The sequence below is a fragment of the Myiozetetes cayanensis genome, unplaced genomic scaffold (assembly GCF_022539395.1).
Source record: "Myiozetetes cayanensis isolate MyiCay16 unplaced genomic scaffold, myiCay2020 scf1, whole genome shotgun sequence".
Lineage (NCBI taxonomy): Eukaryota > Metazoa > Chordata > Aves > Passeriformes > Tyrannidae > Myiozetetes > Myiozetetes cayanensis.
The window spans coordinates 64945313-64972324 of NW_026086604.1; the positions used below are offsets into that span (position 1 = coordinate 64945313).

General features: G+C 38.8%; 1 protein-coding gene across 4 annotated transcripts in view; it reads left to right on the forward strand.

The window, feature by feature from the left end:
• The window catches only part of EPB41L4B (erythrocyte membrane protein band 4.1 like 4B), a 170823-nt gene that overhangs the window by 44409 nt on the left and 99402 nt on the right, over positions 1-27012 (forward strand). For all 4 annotated transcript variants that reach the window (XM_050330019.1, XM_050330029.1, XM_050330040.1 and 1 more), the window contains exons 2-6: positions 7859-7963; positions 18829-18871; positions 21083-21161; positions 24407-24451; positions 25244-25296. In XM_050330019.1, the coding sequence (XP_050185976.1) occupies positions 7859-7963; positions 18829-18871; positions 21083-21161; positions 24407-24451; positions 25244-25296 (325 nt within the window). The remainder of the gene's footprint in view (positions 1-7858; positions 7964-18828; positions 18872-21082; positions 21162-24406; positions 24452-25243; positions 25297-27012) is intronic.

Genomic DNA, 27012 nt, shown 5'->3' on the forward strand with positions numbered 1-27012 from the left:
GATTTGTGCAGCAGGGCAACAGGCAACGGAAGCATAAAGCATTATGTTATGTGTTGTGTTTGATGGTATTGTCTCTTAGAGGTGGCTGCCACTTCAACACCCATAGTTAGCTTTATCAGATTCTACCTCTTCCTCTGGGAATGCAGAAATGTAAATTATATTTTGAGTGAAATCATTTAGGTTAAGAAGTCTCAGCATAGAATTTTGTTCTTCTCATCCTAGCTACTCCTTGTTTCCTTGGCTGCGTGTTTGAGCCTGAGGGACATGTAATATTTCAAGTGGGTCAGGAGAGGGAGCTGGCATTCTAGGGGTGAAAAAGAATCTTCTTTCTATACAAAAAAACCCTTTTTTTTATTGTGCCTCTGAGTGTAGAAATGTGACGGGGTAACCTTTCTGTATCTGAAAGAACAGGAGTCCAGGCTGACTTTTAGAACGTAAAGTTACAAGCGAGGATTTTTTTTTACTTCTTTGTTCTGTGGCCGATGGTTGCTTTTATCTATTGCCTGAGGATCCTATTTAGAAGTGTTGACAGTGCTGTTCTCTTGGAAATAGAGGTCTGTGTTGCCAGTAGTACATGTAGGTGATAGGAACAATAAGCAGAAATTCTCACCTTCATCTGAGTCCAATAAAATGAAAATGTCATTGCTGGTATTAATGTTGCCAGTAGTAATTGCACTTATAGGGCACCATCGTGGTATTACCTGCTTGACCTTCATGTGACTTTTGGAGAGATTAAAGGCTTTTCGAGGACAGCATGCCCTTCAGATGACTGATTGAAATGTAAAATTGCCCTGCATAAGGGTTTCCCCACTGCAGTGGGTTAGTCTCAGCCACCAACCAGGCTTCTACTTGGCCCCCTCGTTCCATCCCCCCATCTGCAGGCTGGGGGAAGAAAATCTGGAGGAAAAAATGGGAACAAACGCTTGTGGGTCAAGATAAAGATAACTCTTTCCCTAACTCAAATCCACTACCTTCACTCCTGACTTCTGTTCACACTTCTTTCCCCCACCTCCAGTGGTCAGTAGATCCATTGTGGAGATGGAGGAAACCAGCTGTGATCAGCTTGGGACAGTCCTGGCATCTTCTCTGAAAAAGCTGAGCAAGTGGTGCTTAGTTGAAGACATGATAGATTCTTGCTCCTTTTTTTTCAGCAGCAAAATGGACTTCTGAGGCTCTAGGTACACTAATATAATCAGGTTTTGAAGGACCGTAAAGCTCAGCTAGTGAAAGTGCCTATTTTGAAAACAACTGTGGAAAACCAGCTTTCAGAAAAAGCTAGCATTGTTTAGATCACGTTATAAATTTGGTTTCAATTGTTCTTGTATTTACCACTTGAGGAAGAGACAGAATGTGATTGAGAGGTGGGGAATGAAGTGAGGAAGGAGGGATGTGTGAACTGGCAAAGGAAACCTTATACTCACCCTTGAAATCTCACCTGACTTTCCTGGATCTGTTTTATGTTTGTGTTACTGCAAATAGGACATCTTTCCAATGGGTTACTTGGCATGGGTTTGGACTATTTAGTGATTGTTCTGCATATAAAGTAATTCCCTCTCTGCTCTATTTTCTATGTGTTCTCCATAATGCTGTTCTACCAATCTTTGATTCATCTCAGTGAGTTTCTACTTTTTGAATAATTAAGAATCTTTTCTTCGTTCCAACTGCAGAGCTTGAAAATAGCATATGATTCTTCTCCACCCTTAATTCTTTGTGGTTTGGGTTTCTTAGTTTTGTTTGGTTTTGTTTTTATTGTTACTTTAGTGTGTGTGTGTGTAGGGGGGGTAATTTTAGTTTTTGTTTTTATTGATGCATGACTGCCCTTAAATAAAAGGTAGAAAGCATAAGCTGATGCAAGGGACTTGGTCAATGTCAGGATAGCATGGTAAATGTATTGTGATGTGACTAGAAGTCCAGTGCCATTTAGGTTTGTGTAGTGACTTGCCTGGTACATATAAAATATGCTGATCTATTTAGTTGTTGTTCAAGCATCTCCTCCAGCGAACACTGATTCTTCTTGCCAATAACTGGTGGAGAGATGAAAGTCTGATTGCCATTGAGAAATGCTGATGTGCAGCAATAGCAAGGCTTAGTATCCACACTGTTTGGGGATTTTTTTCCTTAATGTCTGTCTACAAATTTTCATTGGAATCTTGGTCGCAGAAACCCAGCTTGCTTGCACTGTTATGTGGCAATCTGCCCACACAGAGAATGTTTTTAAATGATAGTGTGCTGTTTCTGTATTTGAAGTTCCCCCTATCCCCCTTGATAGGATGTGACTTGTGAGAGCCCTGGTTTTTGAGACTTTTAGTTTTATCATAGAGCTTTGAGACTAATTTGAAGGAAGCAGCTTGCTTTGCTGGTTGACTTTATTGGGTTAGGATTTTTTGTTTTCTTTGATTTTTTCATTTTTTTGAGGGATTATTTAACTTTGCTTATAAGCTACTTTTGCTCGGGAAATAGCAATTTTAGTTTGGGGCCTTGACAGAACTGACTGGGAGCAAAACGTTTGTTCTTTCAAGGTTATAATAAGTAAATATCATTCAGGGAATGTTTATGTCCTCTGATGAAGGGCTGAGGGTTTGGTGGTGTGTGTATGCATTTGGCATATTTTTGTTGATATGAGTTTTTTGTGCAGGAGGAAGTTGAGGTGATTTTGGCTCTTGTTTTCAGCTAATTTCTCAAAGGGTCTAAGATGAATTTTGTTCTCCTTCAGATAAAAGCTCATATGCATCATCACTTGTGTTTTTGTCTGGACACGTTCAGCACTGAAGCAGTACTGGTGTATTGCCATGACAGGGTGAGAGGTTTAATGGTTATTTGAACAATGTCACATTTTCAAGTAAGCTGGTAACCAGAACTGAAAACTTGAGTCAGTTGTTGGCTGGTAAGAAGATAACTTGGTATCTTCATGAAGTTTGAGTAAGTGAGATAGCCTCATGGAAGTATGATGTGTTCAGAAATAACTTTTCTTCAATTAGCGCTGAGTTTACTAAAAATAAGCATTATTTACGTAACTTCAAGCACAAAAAATGCAACTCTTCCCACATTCTTATGAATCTGCTCATTAGGTCCCCAGGAGGAAGGTGGGACAGGCACCAAGGTCATGGCTAGTTTGCAGCATGCCCTCTTGCCTGGGTGTCATCTTTGGATGGCAGCATGGAAATTGGAATTTAAAAACATGTTGCCGTCTTTGACGATATGACAGCATTGCTGGGGTGGATAACATCGTTTTCAGTGCAGGTTTTGCCAGCCCAGCCATGGCCTCAAGTGCTTCCTTGGCTGAAGCTGTTAGATACCATGGCAGGTGTGTTGTAATATGCAGCTCTTAACTAAAGAGCTCACTCTGACGTGCCTGCAAGAGTCATGATCCAAAGGCTGACCTCACTGTAGTTATATACCCTGCAGTGACCAAGCTTAGGGGGTGCAGAGGGTTGTGTCTCCCCTTCCCTCTTCCTAGAGACCTAAGGAACAGATTTGTGAGAATGTAGAAGAGTTGCATTTTTGTGCTTAGAATTGTAGAACTACTGCTTGCTTTCAATACAGCTGAATGTGTTTGAGAATCTGAGGGCTTAACTACCTAGAAGAAAGCAAGTTAAAGGACAGATGATAACTGAGCACCAGGAGTCAAGGCTAATTAGAAGCACAGATGGCTTTGTATATCTATAGCCCGTCTGAAACGCTGGGAGACAGCACTGCCAGTGGCTGTTAAAAGGCAAAGAAAATTCCCACTGCTAAGCAGTATGGCCAACAGATACAGCCTTAGGTTTGAAAACTGAGTTAATAATAGCTCAGGTGTAAGAGGACCAAGCACAACATATTGAGCTATTCTGTTTCAGGAGGTGCCAAGGAGAGGACATGCTGATGCCATCAGAGCAGGGCAGTGTGAGGCCTGTGGAGCTGAGACTTGCTGGCTACAAATGCTCCTTTAAGAACTTACTAGAAGCTAAAACCTTGGGTCTGTGACCATGAGAGCATAGCAACCCACTCTGCAAAAATATTTGACATATTTCAGAATACATAATTCATTGCTTGCTTTCAAAAATGAAACTAAATCTTCCCTACATGCTCATTGCTGCTACTCCACTATTCAGTTTGGTACACATTGGCTTTGATTGGAAAGTTAATTGGCTTTCAGTCTTTTCTTGGCAGTGGTTTATTTTCCTTATTTTTAGTTAGCCCTGGAATAGCTAAAATCAACACTAATCAGCTTGTTTAGATAGAGCCACTTGGTGTAAAATTTTCCCTGGCTGATCAATTTTCCCTTTCCTTCACATCCACCAAAAGCATGTTAAAATCTCTTGCCTATTCCTGTGTCCAGTCTGGAATAGTTTCTAATTAGAGAAGTTGATCTTTGTTTTGTCATGTTTTAACTGACAAGAATTTCCGTAGATTCCCTGAGACTGGAAGTCTCTGGCAGCTAGAAAGGTAGCCTACTTGAAATGCAGCTGTCATTGTGGCTGTACAAGGTGTTTTATATTCATGGCTGTTGGAGTCCTTGTAGGATTTGCACTGAGTCCTTATTTAACATAAAAATTTTCTCTGATGCTATGACTCATGATCCCCAAGAAGATATGATAGGGGTTTATTTGAGAGGGGCTTCCATGATACAGAGTGGAAAATACAGAGTGGAAAATCTGGCATGATGGTCAAACAGGACAGTGGTGACTGATATGAAACACTTTTTTTTTTTTTTTTTTTTTTCTCTCAGTGGTTGCCCATTATCATGGAGCTCCTCAACCTGCAAGTTTAATTCAATCTTTCTATCTTTCTTCAAGTGCCTGTGTCATGCTCCTTCAGTTTTACCCTAAGTTGCAGCTGTTGTTTTGTTTGTAAGCTGGAACTTTTCATGCCCAGCCCCTCAGTGCTTCCCTGTGAGGTTTCATGGTGTTCACACAAGCTCTCCAAGGAACCACTCCCCCAGAAACTTGCAGTGGTTTAATTGTTGGTTGTTTTTTGTTTGGTTTGTTTTTTAAACAAAAACCCCCACCACCAAAACAAAAACAAAGCACAAAACAAAAACAAACAAACAAAAATCCCTCACAAAACTAAACAAGGTTTTGCAACTTTTCTTACATCACAGTTTCCAATTACAGTAACTTTCATAACAAAGTAAATACTCTCCATAATAGTATATATATATTGTTTGTTTCCATATACTTCATTTTTTGAGATGTAACTTATGCAGGTCTTTTACATCTGATGGTTCTGAACCATCTGTCTAGCAAGGTAGAACTGTAAAATATTTTTCGTTTATGGTTGGGGTTTTTTAGATGTATCTTCAGAAAGTATGCATAAGTCAAAGGTCTGTAGAGGAAGACATTAAATTCCAGATGATTAGATGAATGAAAATTTTATTGTATGACATAATTTTCAGTCTTTTTGTGGTACCAGATTTTGAAAGAGCAAGTATTTTTTTAGCTACTGTTTTCTCTAGAAGGAGGAGAGAAGAAAAAGTCAGTGAAAATTTGAAGTTTTTTGTCATATGGATGTTTTTTGCATTAGAGACCACTATCATGGATATTAAGTCCTAGGGAAAAAGACTCCTATTTTACCTATACCACCAATTTCATTTAGTGCATAGGTATGAATTTATCAGTCCACAGTCTGACTCCCTAGATTATAAGTCAGTGAAGAGGCAGAATAAAGTCATATTTTACTTTTAGTAAAGGAAAGGAATTAGTCATGTTTATCTGCCCCATAGTGTACCATCCCAAAGGTTTCTGTCAGCAGTTTGTTGACTACAGCAGCTCTATCATCTAACTGGTAGGAGCTGCTGGGAAAGCTCATTTAATGACAAGTTAAATGTTACATAGTTTACTGGACATTATATGTAATACTGCATTTTATGGTCTAGCCGTGCAGTGCAGAGCTATTCTCCATGTAAAACATGTTAAACATTAACTACTGTTTGGATACAGAAGGTGGAATATGCTCTCTCTGGTTTCTATTGGGTGTGTGGCTGTTGAAGATAAACATGTACTGGTAGTTAATGCCATAAAGCAAACACTCATGAGTACTGTAATCGTAGGGCACCAAATCTGGTTTTCCTAGATTTGTGAATTCTTCACGTTCTGCTGTTTCTCCTTTTGTTGCTTTGCAGGGTTTTCTCCTCCCTCGTTTAGGGGAATCCGTTTAAAATTTGGTGTGGTTTGGTTTGACTTCTGTTAACAAGTGCTGATTTTACGCCACATGGAAAAATATGTTCTGGATACTTTTGTTCAGTTTATAGTAACTATTGTACAAGTAAAGATGATGGTTTCTTAGCAATGTACTGTTTTAAGAAACCATCTGCTTTTTTTAATCTCATCTGCTTTCAATAGAATGTTGAACTTTGGTTAAGAATGTCTACTATCTGCCTCCTGCCCCTCCAAAATAATGTAACAGTATCTTACAATGATAATTTAGTGTTTAAGTTTTTATACAGCTTGTTCTAATGGAGGTCCTAGGGCTACTCCTGAAATTTTATAAGATTGAATTTCTGTGCTTCTGCTTTGTTAGTAAAAAACACCCAAAACCCCAGAATTCAACTTAAAATTTTTTACCTACACTTCAGCTTGCTTGACCTTCTTGGAAAAAATAGAGAGATGAAACACTTAATCTTGTCTATTGGTGGACAGATTTTAGATAATTTAGAATCTTGAACAGGAGTTCTGCATGTTATATTTGATGCTGCTTTTGTGCAGAAGACCAAACAAAAGGAACTGAACGCTTACATTTGTAAATTTTGCTACATTTTGGGATGAAGTGGAAATGCCTAATATGTTAGAGCTTTAAAAAAAAAAAAGAAAATTGAAAAAAAGAAATCCTTAAAGGTGTGTGAGGGACAGCAGTCGCAAAAGTGGATCCTTATATAAAGCTGTAGCTTCAGTCTCTTACTCAGATTTATGGTCGTCTCTTGTATTTTTGGCAAAGGGCTGTTTTTGCTCAAGAACTTGAAATCTTTCTTCCACAAGTAACACAACGGGATTTACATGAAAAAGAGGTTTCTTATTGCCCCTTCCTCCTACCCACCAAGCTTTGGTGGTAGCTCCACCAAAGGAAGTGCTATAAAACAAAAACTAGAAAACAAAGATACCTCCAAGCTTTGTTCTTGTACTGTTGAAGAACTGGGTATCTAAATTTTTGCCTTGACCTTAGAACAAGTACATAGGCCAATGCAGCCTAGCTTTAAAATCAACTAACTTTTCTACTAGTACCTGTGGCCGATAGTTGGGGTTAGTTTTATTTCCACGCCTGTGAGTTTCAGATGGCATGGCAAGTAAGAATTAGAGCTTTTTTGGCCCTGTTTTGTTTCTTTGTTTAAAGGCTGTAAATGTGATTGCAATTAACAACGTACATGGAAGATTCTTATCATATCCCATTAATTTTCTTCCTAGTGCTCTTCCAAGTGTTCTGGCTGTCCAGAATTTATTTTTCAGCTTCAGTGGTGGTATGGCACTTCATGACTGCAGTTGATGTGTGATAATGACCAGCAGATTTCAGGCAGTGTGTCAAGCAAGCTTTTCCTGAAGAATCTGTCTTGCTGGGGTCTAAAATTTTGGCTCTGTCACTTAGGACACTTACAGGACATAAGCCTTTCTTTTCTCTCATACACTTTTAGTTACAGTGAACTTTGAAAGTTTTCTTTGAGAGGGAAATCTGATGCTGTTGGAATAGCTGCAGACAGGAACAGCATGTCACTCTATCTTTCCTGTGGAAAATAAAAAGAAATGTGAATACAAATCTCCAGAATAAATAGAATTGCTATTTAGGTATTGTTTTCCATTGTGTATCTCCTCTCACTCATTCGAACTTAAAAATAAACACACCCAAATTCACGCTGACCCATAAAAAACCCACACTTTCTTTTCTGTTACAGAAAAATGCAAAGGGACAGGAGCTGTTTGACCAGATTGTGTATCATTTGGACCTTGTGGAAACTGATTACTTTGGTCTACAATTCATGGATGCTTCCCAAGTTACAGTAAGTATAACTTCAGTCAATTTTTATGTTTTGCAGTAATCTATGTTGCCTATTATAAAAGTGTTACTGGTGCAGTTCTCTGGAGAGATGTAGGCATTAGAGGACATACTGCTGAAACAAGTGATACCATGTTTGGTTCTTGCACATAAAGCCGCATCCTCTAAATGAGTGTTTCATCATTTTATATGTTGTGCAGGTGACTTGCATATACTTAAGTAAAAAAAGCAATACATGTGGGAAAAGAAAAATGTACTTTATGTTTAGTTGGCTCATGGTATTCAGAATGGGTTGAATCTCTGGGAAGCAAGGGTTTCTTGTAACTCCTATCCTAGCCTTCTATGCACAGATTATGTTGCTTTGTGTGTTTACGTTCATTTGCAGTAGTGAAAACTTTCCTCTGTCTTCATTATCTAATGGCCTCCAGCATCTACAGATAAATAAATAACAACACCCCCACCCCCCCAAATATTTGCAGATGCAGGTACATAGATATATTAGTAAGATAGTGTTAAAAGACTTGTGATTGCATTGTACTGCTACGTATTTAATCTTCTCCCTTTTCTGTTCGCTTTCTGTGAACAGGCAGTTTGACAAAAACCTGCATTGTGGATAGAGAATATGCAGACTTGGAAAATAAGTGTTTGGTTTTTGTGCTCTCTGGCCAGTATGTGAGTGTTTTTTCCGTGAAGCAACAGAAGACATATACTCTGTGATATTAGAGTAAACTAATGGGAAAATGTAGCCACAATATTGACATTTTGGGAAACGTAGATTCTAACCTTATCATCCCAGAGTTCTCAACTGTATTCTCAAACAACCTCAAGTCAGTGTGATTGGGATGGATCAGTGTTTTCGCAGCTGCACAATCATCTGTGTTTTACCAATGACCTTAAACAACAAACAGGAAACCTGTCCAGGTATTATAATTACTTGATACTGGAAAAAGGGAGTCTGTGGTTCTGGGGAGAAGTGGTGTTAATCTATTTAAACATTATCCTGATGTCTCACTTAATTTAGGGATACGTATTTGTCACTGGAAACTGGTGTTTTGAATAAACTATGTCCATAATGAGTTTGGGACTTTTAGGAAGCTTAGTGTGTGTGTGTGTTCATGATAAATTTTATATCACATAAATTGTGTGTTCTTTGGTGATGGACCTAATTATAAGGACATAGCTAATAGAGCAGTGCCTGCTCAAAAGAGGAAAAACACATTGTATCATTACTGATTGCCAAATCATCTAACTGGGAAGTTGATAGCTAGGAACCTGTCAAGGAGTTCTATAATGTTTTGAAAGAAGGGAAGCACACAGGGAGAGTGAAATATCCTTTCTTAGCAAGAGAGAAGGCAGATCAGAAGCCGAAAACCTGGTTTTCTGAGGAAGCAGAGAGTGTTCTTCATTTTCTTGTATATTTGCAAAACTGAAGGGCTCTTTTTAATGGTAAGAAAGATGAAAGACACGTGTGAGCAGCTATGATTTCTGTAGATAGCTCTATCCCTGGTGCTCAGGGCAACACATGCATATATGTGCAAATGTTTCAGCTTTCTTTGTATGCTATTTCTTTCTTCCTTATTAGGGAGGGAAGTAAATGGTGGCATCTACAGTTCAAGAGGGATAAGGCGTATAAAGACCTGCTGAGGGGACCTAAAAAAGCCAATACTAGTTGCAGGGCTTTGGTGGCAGGGTTATGGTTTCCTGTATTAAGAGGAGGAGTGTTGAGGGCAGAGTTATTTACCTTCACTGAAGTGCAAGGCCAAAAGCTCTTACTTGCCTTTTTTGGGGGGAGGGGCAGCGGTTTGTTTATGCTGGCTCAAGCTGGGCAGAGAGGAGAACTTACGAGAGCTTCAAGGTACAAGCTTTTATCTTACCCAGCACCCTGTGCAAAAAGGTTCCAAGCATTAACAGCCTTCCTTGGTCTGCTTTGGACTTGTGACTGGCTCTTTTCATTAGCGTAGCAAGTAATGCATAGCCTGCATGGGTTTCTGCTTAGTGACAGCCCAGCCACACAGTGGCAATTGCAGGACTGGGAGATTAAAGTCGTGTAAACTCCTTGAGTCTCTAAGCCTTTGTCTTTAGAATGTATTGTTAAGTGCTAAACGTCTTTAAGCCACCATTATAAATAAGGGAGCACAAAATAGCCTTTGAATAGTGGAGATTGCTTCTGTGCACTTCAAGGCCAGCAGCTTTTGAGTGCACTGTGTTTCCTCCAGTTCTGTAACTTTGCCAAAGATTCAGGACAAGCAGTGTTGATAGCTGCGATTTAGAAAAGAAAATCATGATTAGAGCTTATCTACTTTGAAACAGAAAAAAACTTTATTTGTTTGAACAGCTTATTTTTAATACAAAAACCCATAAAGCTGTGAAAAGCGAGATGTCAGCAGTAATGCTGAAAATACTGTAAAGCCTATTCAGTGAACTCTGCATTAATTTGTCTTGTGCTCTTTGAAGACATCCACGAATAGGAGGATGTAGACAATCATTTGTAGCTTATTATAAAACAAAGCTTAGTGTACTATTGTATTTTAAGTTATTTGCTATTAACTCCAGAAGTAGAAATACTGTAATGTAAAATAATTTCTTGTTCAACTAATTGTTACAGAACTTCAACAGAGATGTAGTGCTTGGGCTGATTTAAGAGTGTCACTTTGATGTAGGAGATCTCTGTGGTGGTTTAGAGAAAACATGAAGCTTATTGGGTTTTTAGTTAATTTTACTACAATGTGTGTGTTCTAGCAAAGCAGGAAGCCTTGAAAGTTTTAGTTGAGGTTCAGAATAGCAATAATACTGTCTTGTGAGACCATACTGTCGAAGTTTAGTTGCCATGAGGAAGTATTTTATTGATCTTTGCAGAAACTGGTCATGTGCAACATATTCTATGGTTGGTTTGGGCTTGACATGTATTTTTGGCTGCTGGTAGCTAATTCTTACTCATTTCCAAAACATTTTAAGAAAATGGATGTCTGAGGTTAACAGCTCCTTGTGAGCTCCGTATTTTAGGTTCTCTCAAGATATAGATATCTCCATTTCTACAGTTGCATTCTTTGTTCCAGTGTTCTGTCCTGTGATAGCAAAACATGGACACCCTCCCAGCCCCCTCCTGTTTTACAGGAATTTGTAACAAAAGGATTGCCCATGTTGTTTCGCTCGTGATTTTGTTTCTGTTCACAAGAACAATTACAAAATAATTGAGGGAAAGAAGTTTTAAGATAAATCTTTGCATTTCTTTGTTGTTGTTGTTGTTTGTGCAAATAAGCTTCTATAATCATTGGGAATGCGTGGAAGCAAAAGAATTAAATGCCACTTTCCTCACACGTGTCTCTTTCAGTGATTCTCTAAGTTATTTAAGTCCTTTATGTCTGCTGCCTAATGTCACACAAGCCCCTTGGCTTAAAGAATGTCCTATGGAACAGCCTTTCCCAGCTGGGCTCTACAGCTGTTTTGAGGATGTGTGTATGCACCCAACATATCAGACACTTAGGAAGCACCGGATTTACGGTGTGTGTACAGCAAGACTGTTGTGTGAGGACAGCCTGTGCTTCCTGCAGGTGCACATGGCTATACTGGGGAGATGAGAGCCAGGACCAACCTGCAGTGAATTGTCCTGGCAAATGGTGTTTTCATCTGAATTTCTTAATATTGACCAATTCCTAAATTGGGTTTTGACTCATTTGGTGCAAGAGGTGAGAAGACAATGGAGGAGATGACAAGAGTGTATAGAAGCTAAAACTGGCTTTCGTGAAAGCAGTTGCAAGTGTAAAAACAGGAGGGAAAAATTATGACTAGAACTGTGTTTCCTAGGCTGAGCCTAATCAGCAGCAGTGTGTCAGGACGCACTGATCTGGACACCAAGATCCTCACCTCTGTGGAGGGTAGCCTTGTGACCAGGTTTTTCTGGGAGGGTCAGGATCACATATGACTTACAACAAAGGATTTCAACAATGCAGTGGGTTAGGGGTGAAGCAAAGCTGGAACACAAAGAATAGTATGAGTGCCTTTGTTTCCTCTACACGCCAAGAAAGAGATTCCTGGATGTTCCAGCAGGTATTGGGTCAGGGCATTGTACGGACTTGGTGCTTCATGACTGCTTCTGCTGTATCTGTCTGAATTTTCTTTTAAAGGCTCGTTGTCATTCACATCAGGTTGTTTCAACTGCTTGATTCTAATATTACTGCAGTGACTTCTTAAGATATGAGGGATGTGGAAAATGAGCAGTTCAAACCAGTCAATTAGCATCCTAGTGTGATGTCTGGGAGTCTTTTTCCTTATGTACTTCTCAGTACTCTAATAACAAGTGTTCATTAGGCAGAACAAAACAGGGACAAACCTTATTGTTCAGTACATTGGATGTGGGGAAGAAGGGAGACTGGTAAATATTTTGATAATACCAAGTGTTTCCTTTTCTGCTTCTGGTAGAATCATACTATTTTGCCATGAATAAATTGTGAAATTCATCCGTCACTCAGTTTCCCCTCCCTGAATCTCTCTTGTTCTCTGGATAACGAGCACTTTGGGGCTGGGGTTGTTGCAGGATGTGTGTCTGCGAATTGTGGCCCAGAACAACAAATACCAGTCACGGATGGAGGGTCCCAAGAGCTGTACAATATCCTGTAGCAGTTGATGCTTCAGTTTCTAATAGTGATACGAATGCCAGTTCAGTAACTTGACAAAGGCAATGTGGCTGACTCTGTAGCGATGCAGAACACCTGATGAATGTGGAACACTTGCAGCTGTGGCTGTTCAAGACTGTATTGCAGTCTGTGAACACTTGGTAGGAGACTCCAAAATACTTAAGAATTCCCAGAGCATCTCCAGTTCTTAGTCTTCCAGTAGCGCTTTCTGTTTCAGGAGGGTTGAAGACCTTTTTTCTGACACAGACTTGAGGAGCAGCCATACAGGGCAGGTGGTTGTGACACTGTCTGTCAGTGATGCTTCTGCACATCTCTCCTAAGTGTAAAGAAGTCAAGCCTCAGACTATGCAGGAGAGCTAACAGTTTTTGCTGGTTTCTTTTGTCTTTGTGTGTGGTTGGAGCATAAACTGAAGTGGTTTTCTTAGTTTGCTTCCTCACATTTATTCAGGTTTGCTTCCCATTTGTTACAAATACTCTCAGGTTTATTTTTGACTGTTTGCACACAGGCTTCAAAATTAAAGGTAGCTTGGTTTTAATTGCTAGAATTGATCTGGAGTGGCATCAGCTTTCATTGTCTGTAGAGTAAACCTAGTGAGAATTATGCTAAACAAGGCAAGGTTGCTTTTATATAATTCATTTAATTTATTTAATTTTTATATAATTTTTTTCCTATCACAACGTGTATGAAGCAAAATATTCTTTAGTTGTCACATGTATATGAATTAGGATAGAATAGTTGTCCTGAAGCTTATCCATATAGCTCTCCATTACGTATGTGTAGTTCATCTGGACTACAGTTAAACCCCGTTATGTGTCTGGATGCTTCTGAGATGGCTCTGTGCTGACTCAGACTGGGACAGGCTGGGCTTTCATGAATACCACATGATATGGGGTTGGAGGTCTGAGATAGGGCTGGTTAAACTATTAAGGCCTACCAGTGCCCTCAGGGCTCTGGAGTTAGCATCTATGGCCTTGTATTTCCCCAGATGACAAGCCAGAGCTTTCTTATCACAGCTGCATCTGCCCTTCTGCCACTGGACAGCATTGCATGCGTGTCTCACTGTTTCTAACTTGTGAAAGGTGGCTGCCTTCCTTCACAGGGCAAGAGAGAACATGATGTGAGAACTGCTGCTTTCATGCCTGTATGGCTGGTAACACAGAATAGTGTCAGTCAAAGGGGACTGCTGGCAGTCAACTGGCCTGGCTTGTTTGGGGCAGAGACAACTTAGAAAACTGATACAGCTTTGCACTTTGGTTGTGTTGGTCCTCACACATCAAATGTTATTGATGTGGTACTGCACCCCTGTGCCTGGGCTCCATTCAACAAGATACCAACAGCAATATCCGAAGAGGGTTTGAAACAAGATTGACCCGCTGAGATTGAGAGTCCTGTAGAAAGATCCTGCCAGTATTTTATGAAAAGTTGGTCTCATCTGAGCCCAAACACAAACTGCTCACCTCAGTAACCCCGGCTGGGGGTTTGTGATGTGAATGCTACCTGAGTAGCAGGTGCATTCCCTTTTTTTTTTTCCCCCTTCAAGTCAGGTAGGTGAAATTGCAGAGCAGCATCCTGAAAGATGCCTGCAAGTCTTGTTTGTTGAAGGGGGTGTCTATATCCAAGCTTCTTCTCATAGCAGCTTCAGCTGTATCTGATTTCTCCAGGCTTTGCTCAGCCATGTTTGATATCCTCAAGGATCGTGGTTCCACAGTCCTCCTGGGCACTTGTGCTTTGTCTGAGCAGCCTCATGGTGACAGTCGTTTTGTCTAGCTGTGATTTTTCCTGCATCTCATCCTTCTGCCATAGGATATCTCAGAGAAACATTGATCTTTGTCTTCTCTACAACTTTTCTGTCGGTAGCTAAGTCACCAGTCAGGTGAGCCTCCATTTTCAAGAGGAGGATAACTTGCTAGGAAGGATCCGGGAATCTTAGATGAGTGTAGAGAACAATATTTTTGTTGTTTTAAGTTGTGAACTCTTGGGTTCATTTGTTTTTCTGTTACTACTATAATAATATTTAAAAGGTCACCTGCAGAAAAAAAGAGGAAAGGGCTTTTGCTCCTTTGCTCCTTTTTAACTCTGTAAGAGTAGAGAAGTCTCCAGACTGTGGTTTGGTGCGTAGGGTTTTTATTGACTTGTTTTTTGGTGATTCCTTCCTCCTATGTGATACATACATTTTTAACTTCTCTGCTTTAGAAGGTCATGTGGGTAATGGCAGACAGCTTGGTAGGATTCAGGTGCCTAGGAAACCAGAAAGCAAGGAGACAGTTGAAGGGATAATTGACTTTTGATTTTAAAGGTGCTAACTTTTGTTTAGCACACCTTCTTTTTGGAACTTGAGCATTGAGCATGGCTCTCCCTCTTGTACCTCCAGATACAGCATGAGAAAGCATTAAAGTAATATTTCTTAGCAAATAAAACTTCCAGTAAAAATGGGCTTTCTTTTACTGATAGTTAAATATATAAATAAGCATAAGGGAGAACTGTCTATTTAAGATGTCCTTTGTGCATTTTAAACCACCAAAGAAAGCCAAGCAAAAAGGGTCAAATGCAATTTTTTTCCTTTTCAGGTCACCTTTGAGGGCTGTATAAATCAAGACAAGGAATTTTCATTCTGTTAGGAAGCAAGTAGAGAGGCGGTGGAATTTGCAAAGATCAGGTGTGTGATGGGTTCATTTTGACCTGTGGTAATCCTCCTTTCAGTCTTCATTTGGCACCATCATTCTTACCTGGAGTGCTCTAGCAGCTGTAGCTTATCTGCTGTATCTTGACACAAATACATCTTTCCCTTGCTGCACGTCTCTTCTGAGAAAATATTGGCTGGTACCACTTAGGAAATTTGAGGTACTTATTTTTTTCTCTTCACTTGGATAAAATGAATGATCAACAGGAGAGAATGCTGAGATAAATACGTGCATCCAGTATTTTAAGAAATCTTTTTTTTATATGGTGTTTCTTTCGTGTGGAATTGATTGGTGTGTGTTTCCAACACATGAATCCCAATCAGTGGCTACTGTGTTGCATCAGTCAATACCATAGGAAACATTTTCCATTTGATAGAGCAAAGAAATTTTACTGAGTTTACAGATGAATAAATGGAAGATAATCCAGCATTTCACCTTCCAATTTACTTGACAGAATTAAAGGAGTTAGTGATCTCTAAAGGAGTCAGTGGTCTCGACAGCTTCCTGAGGATGGGAAGCAGAGAGGGAGGTGCTGAGTACTTCTCCCTGGTATTCAGCAACAGGACATGTGGGAATGATTCAAAGCTGCTCCAGAGGAAGTTTAGACTGGACACTGGGAAGCATTTCTTTATGGAGAGGGTTGTAAAACACTGAAACAGGCTTTTTAGAGAGGTGATTGTTGCCCCAGGCATGTCAGTGTTTAAGAGACCTTTGGACAGTGCCCTTAATGACATGAAGTGGTCAGGCAGATGGATTAGATGGTCATTGTAGGTCGCTTCCAACTGAACTACTCGTTCTGTTCTAAAGTAATCATAGTCTTGATTACCTGCAGTTTGACCAGGTTTTTCCCCTCGTGTGGGCAAAGTAGCTTAGACACTGTCTTCCTATCATGACACAGTCTTGAAGCAATTAATCCCTTTCTTCCTCCTTTTTCTGCACTGATACTTGCAAGTCCAAAGTGGATACAGGGAATGAGGTATTGTATAGTTGAAATGAGCGTGATCAGTCTTGGTCTTATGCTGTGAGATCCATCATTAAGTTTCTTTAATGAGTCCAGATCTTGAAATGATGTACAGTTGTTTAGCCAGAGCACAAGATAGGCAGAGCTACAGTCTTAGGTGCTGAGAGAGCAAAAGTCTCCTCTGGTTTTACTCAGCTTCCTGTGAGACTTCAGAATTCATTGCTTTCGATTCCATGTTACTGAGTTAGCAAGCAATATATAGCCAAGCCCAAACCTATTTTTGACTTTAACTAGAGTGCTATGAATTTTTTTTAGCTCGGGGACATTTGGAAAGCAGGTATGATATACAGTGTGAAGAAGCCCTCTAATATTAATTTGAGGCAAAGAAGTGTTGAAATTCTGGCTGAGTTTCACAGAAATTGCACAAAATATCTGATTTTGAAATTAGTGCTGGTTCACAAATCTACATGAAAACTACCAGGTCTGGGAACTCTGTGCCAATAATACTGCCGGTCCATGCCCTACCTCTGCGTTTGCATTTTGTGGTCTGTGTGGTGGCGCATCACACACAGCCATAATGTGCAGTGTGGGATGGGATAAAACAGCAGCTCACTCTTGTTTCTGAAGAGAGATGAGTTTAATGCTTGCTGTGTTTTATCTCCTGTAGCAGTCTGCCCCTGACTGCTTGGGTACTGAGAGTGAGGATAGCTTCCTGTCCAGGCTGTAGAGTCATTTAACAGTATGCACAAGTAGTTTCTGGAGTCTTGTTGGTTATTTTTAAACCCTATTTGAAGTATTTACATTTGCAAATAATCAGTTTGAAACCTGCTCTTATTTGAGTTTTAATACACCTAGAACACCACATTCCAAGAATGGGATTGTCAGCTGTTATTTCATTGGAAATTATTGTAGTTCAGGTTGTGCTGTGCTTGTTACAGAACACAGTGCTAACAGGAGTCACAGGTGAAATGTTATTGGAGGACTTTGGGGTTGTATTTTAGATGTTATTTATGTTTGGTTTTATTTAACATGAAGCTAATTTTTCTTTTAATGGAATCAGTATGTTTGTCTTTGAGTGGTTTATCTTTAGCCAAAATAAATACTGAGGAGAAAGACATTTTTGTAGCTAGGTATTTAAAGAATAAAAAATTAATCTGCCCTGGAGGTATGAAAGTAATAGACTTGAATAATTTCAGTAAAAAATAAAAGCAAAGTTTTAATGTTGATATTTTTCATTATCAAAAATACGTGATTTCACAAAGCTATAATTTTTCATAAGAGAGTAAAGTAGAGGCACAGTAAATTACTTGCAACTCTAAGGAATGTATTTGTATGAACTACTGTAATGTTTTATTTCCATTCTGGTAGAGATTTCTCAGATTGTAAGGATGGATTCCTTGGCAGCCTCACCTAAGGGAGTCTTGCCAGTCTCGTGCAAATAAAATGACCTTAAGAATAGTTGTTCCATTTCCCTTTCTACCTCTTTTGTGAGATTTATTTACCTTAAGGGTCATACATTGTCAGACTTTTCATCTACACACATCTATACCTGTGATAAGAAAATTTTTGCCTTGGTTTAGGACATACTTAGTAAATAAATACCAGCATTACTATCCAACAAATAATTTCTCACAGTTATTTAACCATGGTAGCATGGTGTTAGTAGAATGATAAGTAGTCATTCAGAGATTATCCTTTTTCTGAAAGCATGAGTGCTTTAATAGGAAAGAAGGAAGAAGGGTTGTTTTTTCTCAAGATTTTGTTTCATAGTAACTAGTTTATAATTTTAAAATATATATGTTTAAAGGAAGAATAACATTTATTTCAAGGAAATCCAAAATTCTTTTAGCACCTTGTGCGACAGAAGCATTTACATGGAGTTGCTTCAAATCAGATTGCAGCGTTACATAGGACATTGAGCAGAAGCAGTCAAAGATTTAAGCTAAATTTATGTCAGAGAGTATCTATTGCTACTCTTCTGTAGATGCTACTTGCACTGATCAAAGAATACCTAAACTTTGCTGGGCAGCACATGTTTTTGTCATCACCGTTGTGTCTATTCAGGATCATTTACCATTAGTTTAAAAAAGGAGAGGGGGAGATGTGTTTCCCAAATGCTTTTAGTGATGGTTAAATCTTTATCCTTCTTGAAAAAACTTGACTGTGAAGCAATGGAAGGCAGAATAGTACAGGATCTGGAGGATCTCCATCAAACAGGGTTGAAAGGAGACTGAAACTCAGGGATTTGGCCTGCTGCCCTTAGGGGCACTTGGGGAATAGTTAAACCTGGGGACAAAAGGGTATTTTCCTTACACACTACTGCTTTTTGGCTTTGGATTTTGAGGTTTCCCCCCTGGATGGCTGACTTCCCTGGCTGTATGGATGAATTTACAAATCAAGCTTTCCCACGTGAAAGAAGAAAAGTTACTAAATGTGCCAAAAAACATTTCACAAATGTGCAGAAATTTAGAAAATAAATATGGCAGTATTTCCTTTTAAGAGATTTTTATCTGATAAATTTTATTGTAATTAGTTTGAGTCAACAAAATCTTGAAATGGAACTGCTTTTAAATGTGAATTTTCTTTTTTTAGCACTGGTTGGACCATTCAAAATTCATTAAGAAGCAAATAAAAAGTAAGTACTATGTCTCTGCCTGTTTATTTTGTTACTTCCTAAAGAATTTGAACTTAGAGTATTTGAACATGATTGTGAATGTTTAAATATGCCCTTCATTGGAATAAATATTTCTTAGAAAATAATTTTTATTTCATGGGTAATTGGCTGACTATCTTACATCTGAGTACAAGAATACTTATTAAGCAGTAACCCTTGTTAAACACATGTTGTTTGTTTGAGGCAGAGGAGGTTGCCAGGTAATTTCAGTGTGATCTGTGAAATCAGGTTGCCTGGACACAGATTGAGGTTCCTGTCACTGCTTCTGATCCAGAACAGATTTCATACTTTTTTTTTTTTTTTTTTCAGAGAGTAGAAAATATTTCATTGTGTACTGGCTAATAGGGTTAATATTTTATTTTATTTTTGTTGTATATTAGAAATAAAGCTAGCAGAAATATCTGCTGTTTTGTGAAATGGAATTTTGAAACAGCTACTGTTTCATCAAAGGTAGTTTTGGGTGGAAGAGTTCAGTTTGGCCACTAAGTTTTTTGTGGAAATTGACTAAGTCAGGGAAGTACTTCCTGGATCTCTGATAATCTGGTTACAAGCTTGAGTAAAGTACAACATTGGCATTAATGGGTTTTTTGTTACTATCCTGCAGTTGGCAACAATGATAGGCCAACTGAAAACATTGCTTCTGTGACATTAAAATACATCACTTTTCAAGGAAACTGTTGACCCCCTTGCAGGACCTCACAGATATGGATCTTGTTTATTGCTTCAATGGTGCTTTGCCTTTCTTTTTTGAAAAGTATCCAAATATCTAGATGATTTTTGTAAATGGTGGAGTTTTTCAAAAGCCTTTAGGATGGTTTGCTGTCACCCCATGGTGTGTAGGTGTCAGCTTGCTAGAATACAAGGTGAAGATAGCTGCTATGGGTAGGGTTTTGGTGGTTGGTTTTCTCTCACTTTTTCATCACTTTTCCTTAAGTGACTAAATTATTTGCAGCTGTACTTTCTGTGATAGCTTTGTCCTTTTTTTGTGGACAGTCAGTGATTCTACAACACCTTCAACCAGTTCAGTTTCTTGGTTTTGTCCGTTTAATCTGTGAAGGGCCTTTTTAAAAATGAAATTGGCCAATCACGATTCTGAGGAGAACCGAAGAGGGAAGCAATTTGTTGGGTATTGTAAAATTCTGTCTCACAACAGGATACTTTTCTTTCCTTGCATTCAGCAGATGCTTTATGAAGAGTTCTTCTTTCATGATGGGTGTTGCTCACTGCTCTTTTTTCCAAGTCATTATCTTGCCTATGCAGGCCTTACTAGTGGTGTCCAACTGTGAGCCTGGGGTACTATAACCTGTCGTCTAGGAACTATCTTTGGAAACAGAATCAAAGCTCTTATTATTTGAAATTTAGCTGCATGTCTTTTAGTAGAAGGATCATTAATAGGCACATGCACACTGTGTTGATGTGATGCTACGGAAGACCTTAGAAAAGTGTGAAAAACTCATTTTTTCTAGCAATTAATATATCAGCAGGCAGTTAGTTTGGAAGGATGAGGCTAAGGCATATAAGAATGCATTGGTCACAGTCTAATGGTAGCTGGGTAACTTTTTGTTATCTGTGTTACATGCAAAATCAGATGTAGCACTCACCTTCTCACATTAGAAAACACAATTTTTGCAACTCCACTTCGTGGAATTTGTTAGCTTTCATGTGTTCATGGGTACCTTCCAGAGTTCCCTCCAGCACTTTTCATCTTATTTATCTTACCTTTTCTCATCCATGTGCTTAAGTCGAAGATGATCTATTGGTAGGATTTGGGTTTTTTTAAATAGTGTTTGTGCCTGGTAACAAGGAGCATCACCTGTCTCCTTCCTAGTTCCTTCCATCTCCCTCTGGGCCCAGCAAGAGGCAGTGTACCTGGAACTTGCTGTCACTAACAGCAGGCTGTGGGGCACACCTCTTTGGACAAAAATGTGTTTGCCAAATGGACTATTGTTCAATCAACTTGAATTAATGTGTGTCATAGAGTATGTTAACTGTCTAATTTTTGTATTGCATGCATTTTGAAATTTAAAAAAATATTTGAGTATTTCCTTCTTTGAAGAATTTGTAAAATGTGATTAGTCTGGGGTTTCTTGGGTGGTTCTTGCTTCTTCTGCCTTACCAGAACTGCAACCAGTGTAAACCTTTTTTCCCCAATTAAAATCTCTGCATGTACAGTTGGACCTCCGTACACGTTGCATTTTCGAATTAAGTACTATTCATCAGAACCGAACAACCTTCATGAAGAGTTTACAAGGTAGGAACTACGTGTGGTTAACTGGGTGACTGGCAGAGGGGTAAATAAACATCTAAAGTACATGGGGGTACTGTAAGCAGGTGATCTGAACTTTCTTACTAAGAGTGGCCGTTTTGTGTGCCTTCTTAGGTGTTTTTGCAACTCTCAGAAAAATGTAATCTTTTTTTACTTGGTGCCAGAAAGCATTCACAGGCCTCTCCAAGAGTTTTAGTGTCTATGAGATGCTGTGTTTTGTTGGCAAAGAAAGGCAGTGTTGGGTGGGGGGAGCTGCAGCTGGGAGACAGCTGCTCCTAATACCTTTTCCCATCATATCCTGCGAAAATGCCAGTGCCCTGCTTTGTCCCTCTTGCTCTGAAACATGGGGGTGGTTTAATAATGGTACAAAGGCCACAGAATTGTGGGAATAGACAGCTCGAGTTCTTGGTTACCAGCTGATGGAATCTCTTCTGCTTCCCCATGATTCTCTGGAACAGAAAGTATAAAGCCTGCATTGTATAAAGTAACTTTAAGAGTATCTGATAAAGTCTTTTGTTTCAGTCTGGTGGGCTTTTTTTTTTTATAAGACCTATACCTTGCTGGGTTCATAGCACCTGGTGTGATTCAGAGGATATTCTGAAAATTGGTAAAGGAGCAGCTGGAGGAAAGGGTTTCTGCTTACTTTGTCTTCTTTGTATAGTAGTCATCTATCTTAATGCTGTTTTATCTTTTCTTTTGTTCTGTTTATCACCGTAGGGCACTTTCCATGTCTTCTAATTTGCTTGGCAATAATCAGTGTACTCCCAATCAGCCTAAGGTGTTTAAAGACGGTTGATTGTTGTAGTTCATGTGCATGTGATGTTTACATTAAACTTACGCCTGCAGGCATATGATTACTGTCGCCTTTGATATCTGCTGTGTTGACCATGTGTTTTTTTTCACTGCCTGAGACAAGATTAAAGAGCTAATTGTCACCACCTTATGATATAGGCATAGAGTCTTTAATATCTGTTATAAATTTAGTGCAACAGTGTTTATTCACCAAAAGGTCATATTCCTATACAATGTATAATTAACTTACAGAAATCCCTGCCACATAAGTAACTGAGTATAAGATCTGAAGTGAATCGAAAACCCCACATCTCCTAATGAGAAAATGCAGTTAAATTAGTAGGAATAATATGTGTTTTCTGGAAATTGGTGTAAGTCTTCGTACATCTGAGTGCATGTCTGACAAGTATTACATTTTCCCTATGGTCAAATTATTCCATTACTGTCTACCACAAGATTTCATGCTCAGTCCTCTGAAGCATATGATCCTAGTCACTGTGAGATTGGGTTTCTGAGCTGTGTGATCATTGCTGTGATCGAGTAAGACATTTTGTCTGAAAGTATTAACCTCTGGTGCTTTGTGATCTAATTACTGCTGAAAGGTGACATTTCAGAAGACTGTTTTAATTAGTAAAACACTTTAGTCAGCTAAATATTCAGTGTCATGAACAATTTTTTTTAATTATAAGCTTGACAGAAGACCACTGTGAATCTATATAAGAAAAAAATTAAAATAGGATGGAAATTGATTTTACAGTGAAGAAATAGGTGCCTTTTTGTTTTGTTTGGTTTTTTTTTTTTTTTTTTTGTTGGGGAAAGTATTTTTGAATTTAAGAATTTTTTTAACTCTTGAATTTTTAATTCTTTTAATTTTAAGGGAGAAAGGGGGCTTCATATTTTCCATGTAGCATGTTGATCAAAGGTGAAGATTAGGATTTCTGTACTCAAAATAATTTCAAGGGGAAATGGAATAAGAGTAAGAGGTGGAAGAAAAATCATCATTAACTTTGAACTTACGTGGTGGGGGAGGGGGGCACTTGAAATTCCTTCTGGAGATCTGCTTTCTAGTAGAATTCAATTTCTAGTGCAATTATAACACCACATTCTCATAATTAGCACAGTAATGGGAAATGTTGAAACCTCTCACCCATTCTGTCTTTTTTCAGTTTAAAAACACAGTTGAAATCCAGTGTATTTTGGAAGACATCTTCTGTCACTTTTGTGTGACCTGATTAGTTATTTTAGTTAGAAAAACAACAGAGGAACATGTCTCCACAACATGAGTATTATGGAGAATTTTCTAAGGTGTTTGGCTGATTTGGAGTAGCAGCAATTGAGATGCCAGTGCTTGTCAGCCTGCACACAGAAAAGGAGCAAGAGTAAGTCCTACCAACCAGAACAGGGCTGCAGCACTGCACAGGCCAGCTGTCACTGATAGAAGCACTGCCCAGATTTTTCTTGCAAAGTCAGAAGAGTTCATGGGATTGTGAATCATTTGGGACATCAGTAAGAACGAGAAGTATATGTGTCTACCATTAATCTGTGCGTGCAAACATCCAGGATTGATTGGCAAGTCAGGTATTAGCCAAGTATGTGAATCAGATGTGACACAGATCTAGCATGGATAAATCTGATTCTGCTGTAGTGTGTCATGAGAAATCTTGATCTTCCTTTTAATTTCTGTTTCCTGTCTATCCTGAATATTCATCCTTCACCAAATTCACTGCATGTCCTCTGTGATGAAAAACTCTTTGTCTTTCCAGCATTCTTTGTAAAGATAGGAGAGGTTTATTTTCCCATTTACTGGGCTGACTCTCAGTAGTGCTTCATGCTTTCTTTTCTTGAGTCATTCATCTTTGCAAGGCTTACCCCACGGTGACCAGAGCAGTGCTGAACCTGCCTGTGACTTCCTGTTCCTTGTATGAGCCAGGGCACTTGTGCATGCCTCAGCAAAGCCCAGCTCTGAGTGGCGATGAAGCATGCCTAGGACTGAAGATTAGCCACAGCTTAAAATGCTGCAAACAGTTTGAAGGCTGTAAATTCCTAGTTGGCCTACTAAATAAATGCGTGGGCTCTATGGAATTCAGGTTTCTTTTATTCAGAACTTTTCTACTATTTTAAGTGACATTTCATTCTGAACTTTTGATATCTAGGTTGCTGTGGTGTGTGCTCAGATAGAGTACATCCCTAAACAGCAAGGCTTTTGACAATGTCCTGAACACTGCCAGACAGAGAAAAATATTCTTCTCTTTGATTTTAGTGAAAGCTGTGGGATCTTGAAGGTTGCATGGTATATCTCAGTGATCCCAAAGGTCTTTTTTCTCAAGAGGAAGTTAATGAAAATGTTGTGATTACTGGATTGGAGTATTTTTCCAGGTAGTGGAGCTAGAAAGATGCCATTGTAAATACTTTTGACTTTCTGCATTTTTATTTGTCAGGTACCTGTTTGTATTACAGCTCCGGCAAGACATTCTTTCAGGGAAGTAAGTACCTTTTTACTTTTGCAGCTGTAATTTAAAGCATTTATGATAGTTAACTTCTTAGTGATTTAAAATTTTATTTTAATTCTGGGATCTTTCTCATTTGTCATGGTATTCATGCACAGATTATGAACATGATTTACAGTTCCACATGCATTTTGTTTTTCTTTAGAGTACAGACATAAAGGACTTAGTGTGTATCATGACAATGTTATTGACAAATAGAATGGGTAAAAATTTTGGTGGATTGACCAGGTGATGGAAATGTGTAAAGAGAGCAAAATTGTCCTGCTTTTTATGACTTGAAAATGTAACATGGGCTGGCCATATTTTTTCGGTATAGTAGTTAAAATAGAGGAGGAAGAAGTTGAAGTGCAACACTTCCTGTTCAGAGCAACTCTGCGAAAATATTTTGTGTTTTTATAGTCTTACCCTGGTCAATAAATTCACACATGTTCTATTTTGTTTTTAATTACAGAAAAAAAATCTCAAAACCATATGTTCCAAAATACAGTATTGAAGCAAAAAATGGTTCTTTAGTCAATTTAATGCTGTCTCTATTAGTTGAAGTTTGTTTTGTGGTGAAGTGTATCATGTTTAATGCTAATTAGAATGTACCAATTTAGGAAATAATCATACACAAGTTAAAATTAATTGTAGATGTTTCATATCAGTAATAGTTTGTGGAAGTTAATGTTTCCATTTCCTATATCAGGCTACTTCTTAGCTTTATTGCAACAGGAATTTACTGACAAGAGACGTGATTTTTACAGTTTGGGTTTTTTTGTTTTTAAGACTGAAATGCCCGTATGAAACTGCTGTTGAACTAGCAGCTCTGTGTCTTCAAGGTATGCAATCTTCTGAAAGTGGTTTGTCTTCATGTATCAGAAAACTCACCTACTGGTTTCTTTTTCTTTGTTATCAATGCTTTCTCACTGATAGTGTGTAAATGTTCTTCCTTTTCCCGAGGAGAGTTTTAGGGAGATTATTTTTCTTGACTTGCCTCCATTCATAACTTCTGAGCTACATTAGCCAACATCAGCACACTTGCTAAGGGGAAGGAGCCTCTAAGGCATGGCTTAGACAAATGTTTGTGGAAACCAAGGGCTGACCAGGAAAGAAGGACCCCAAATAGTTCCCCACTGAGGGAGAAGCTGTGATGTGTGCACGGTGTTATCCCTTCAGCCTGAGAAGCCAGCTGGCCCTTCAGGACACACTTTGTGGCAGGTGGGTCCCTGTGGACTTGGGCTTCCTGCTGCCTGGACAGTGCTTGGGAAAGGAAACATGCCCAGTGTGTAACACAAGGAGATGGTTACAGGGCAGGGGGCGCAAGGTGGCAGGTACTGGAGAGGAGAGAATTATATGGAAAGGTAAAAACTAAGATTACTTCTGTGTCAGGAGCAAGGGTTACAAGATTTCATAAAAATTCTAGGACACTGGGTTTCATTAGTTTATTGTAGGAAAATGTATTTTTTTTTTTAGTTGTTGCAAACATGTTAATACAAATACTCATTTCTGTTCAGGCAGTTTGTTTTGCAAATGGGAAGGAAACTGGTGTAATGAAGCTCAAATCAAGTTAATTTTTTTTCTGAAAGAAAGTTCAGTGAGCTGGACCATGTTAGCAACAACATGAACTGAGATGAAAAGTTCTCTTCCTGTTTTTCTGGTGGTTAGGCCATGGCATCCATGACATAAGGAGTGTTTAGGCAGAGTCTCGTAGAGTAATACAGCAGTGGGGATAACTCAGTGATTCTAGATGGACTTGGCAGGCAAAACTGGGAATTCAGTTGCTAACAGCTACGGATGTAAATATTAAGGTAATGAGTTATTTTGCTGCACCAGTCTGGCACAGCTGTGACTGTTATGTGTGCAAAGAACTACTGCAGGCAAACTCCATTTGTCTTTTTGAGATGGAGGAAATATGGAGCCTGTCTTTGATTTGTTGCTTCCATTTTCACAGATGAAAAGACTGGTAACCTCACCCCTGGTCTAAGCAAGGAGAATCAGGCAAACAATAATAGGTTGATGCCTCAACATTTTTGGTAGTAACTGTCACCTGTGATTACTGTGTAAACATAATATGATAGCTGTCCATCATGTTTATGATGTCTCCAGCTAGGTACCAAAACTAATATCCCTTGACACTGTCTGTGGGAAAACACTTTTATGCTTTTTTGCTGCCTTTTTTTTTCTGTTTCAGTTTTCCACTATTTTAACAACATCACAATAAGTTTATCCAAAATTATTTCAACTAATTCATTATCTCTGCTGATATATGCAATAATTAGCAATTTTGGTGTAAAGTTTGCTACATTTTATTTACATTGGAAACTTAATCAAGAAGAAGAGTACAAAGGAAGGTCAATTAGTCCATCCTCAGCACGTTACATTTACTCTGTAAAATCCAGTCTTGCTTCTTAGTGTGGTTTTCCTAATAGCAAAGAGAAAACTATAAGTGGCTCTTTAGGCATTAGTATCCTAAGCCTCGGAAAAATAAGCCTTTTCACTTCACAGGTCAGCTTTAAACTACATACTACTTCTTTTTTTTTTTTAAATAATCAATT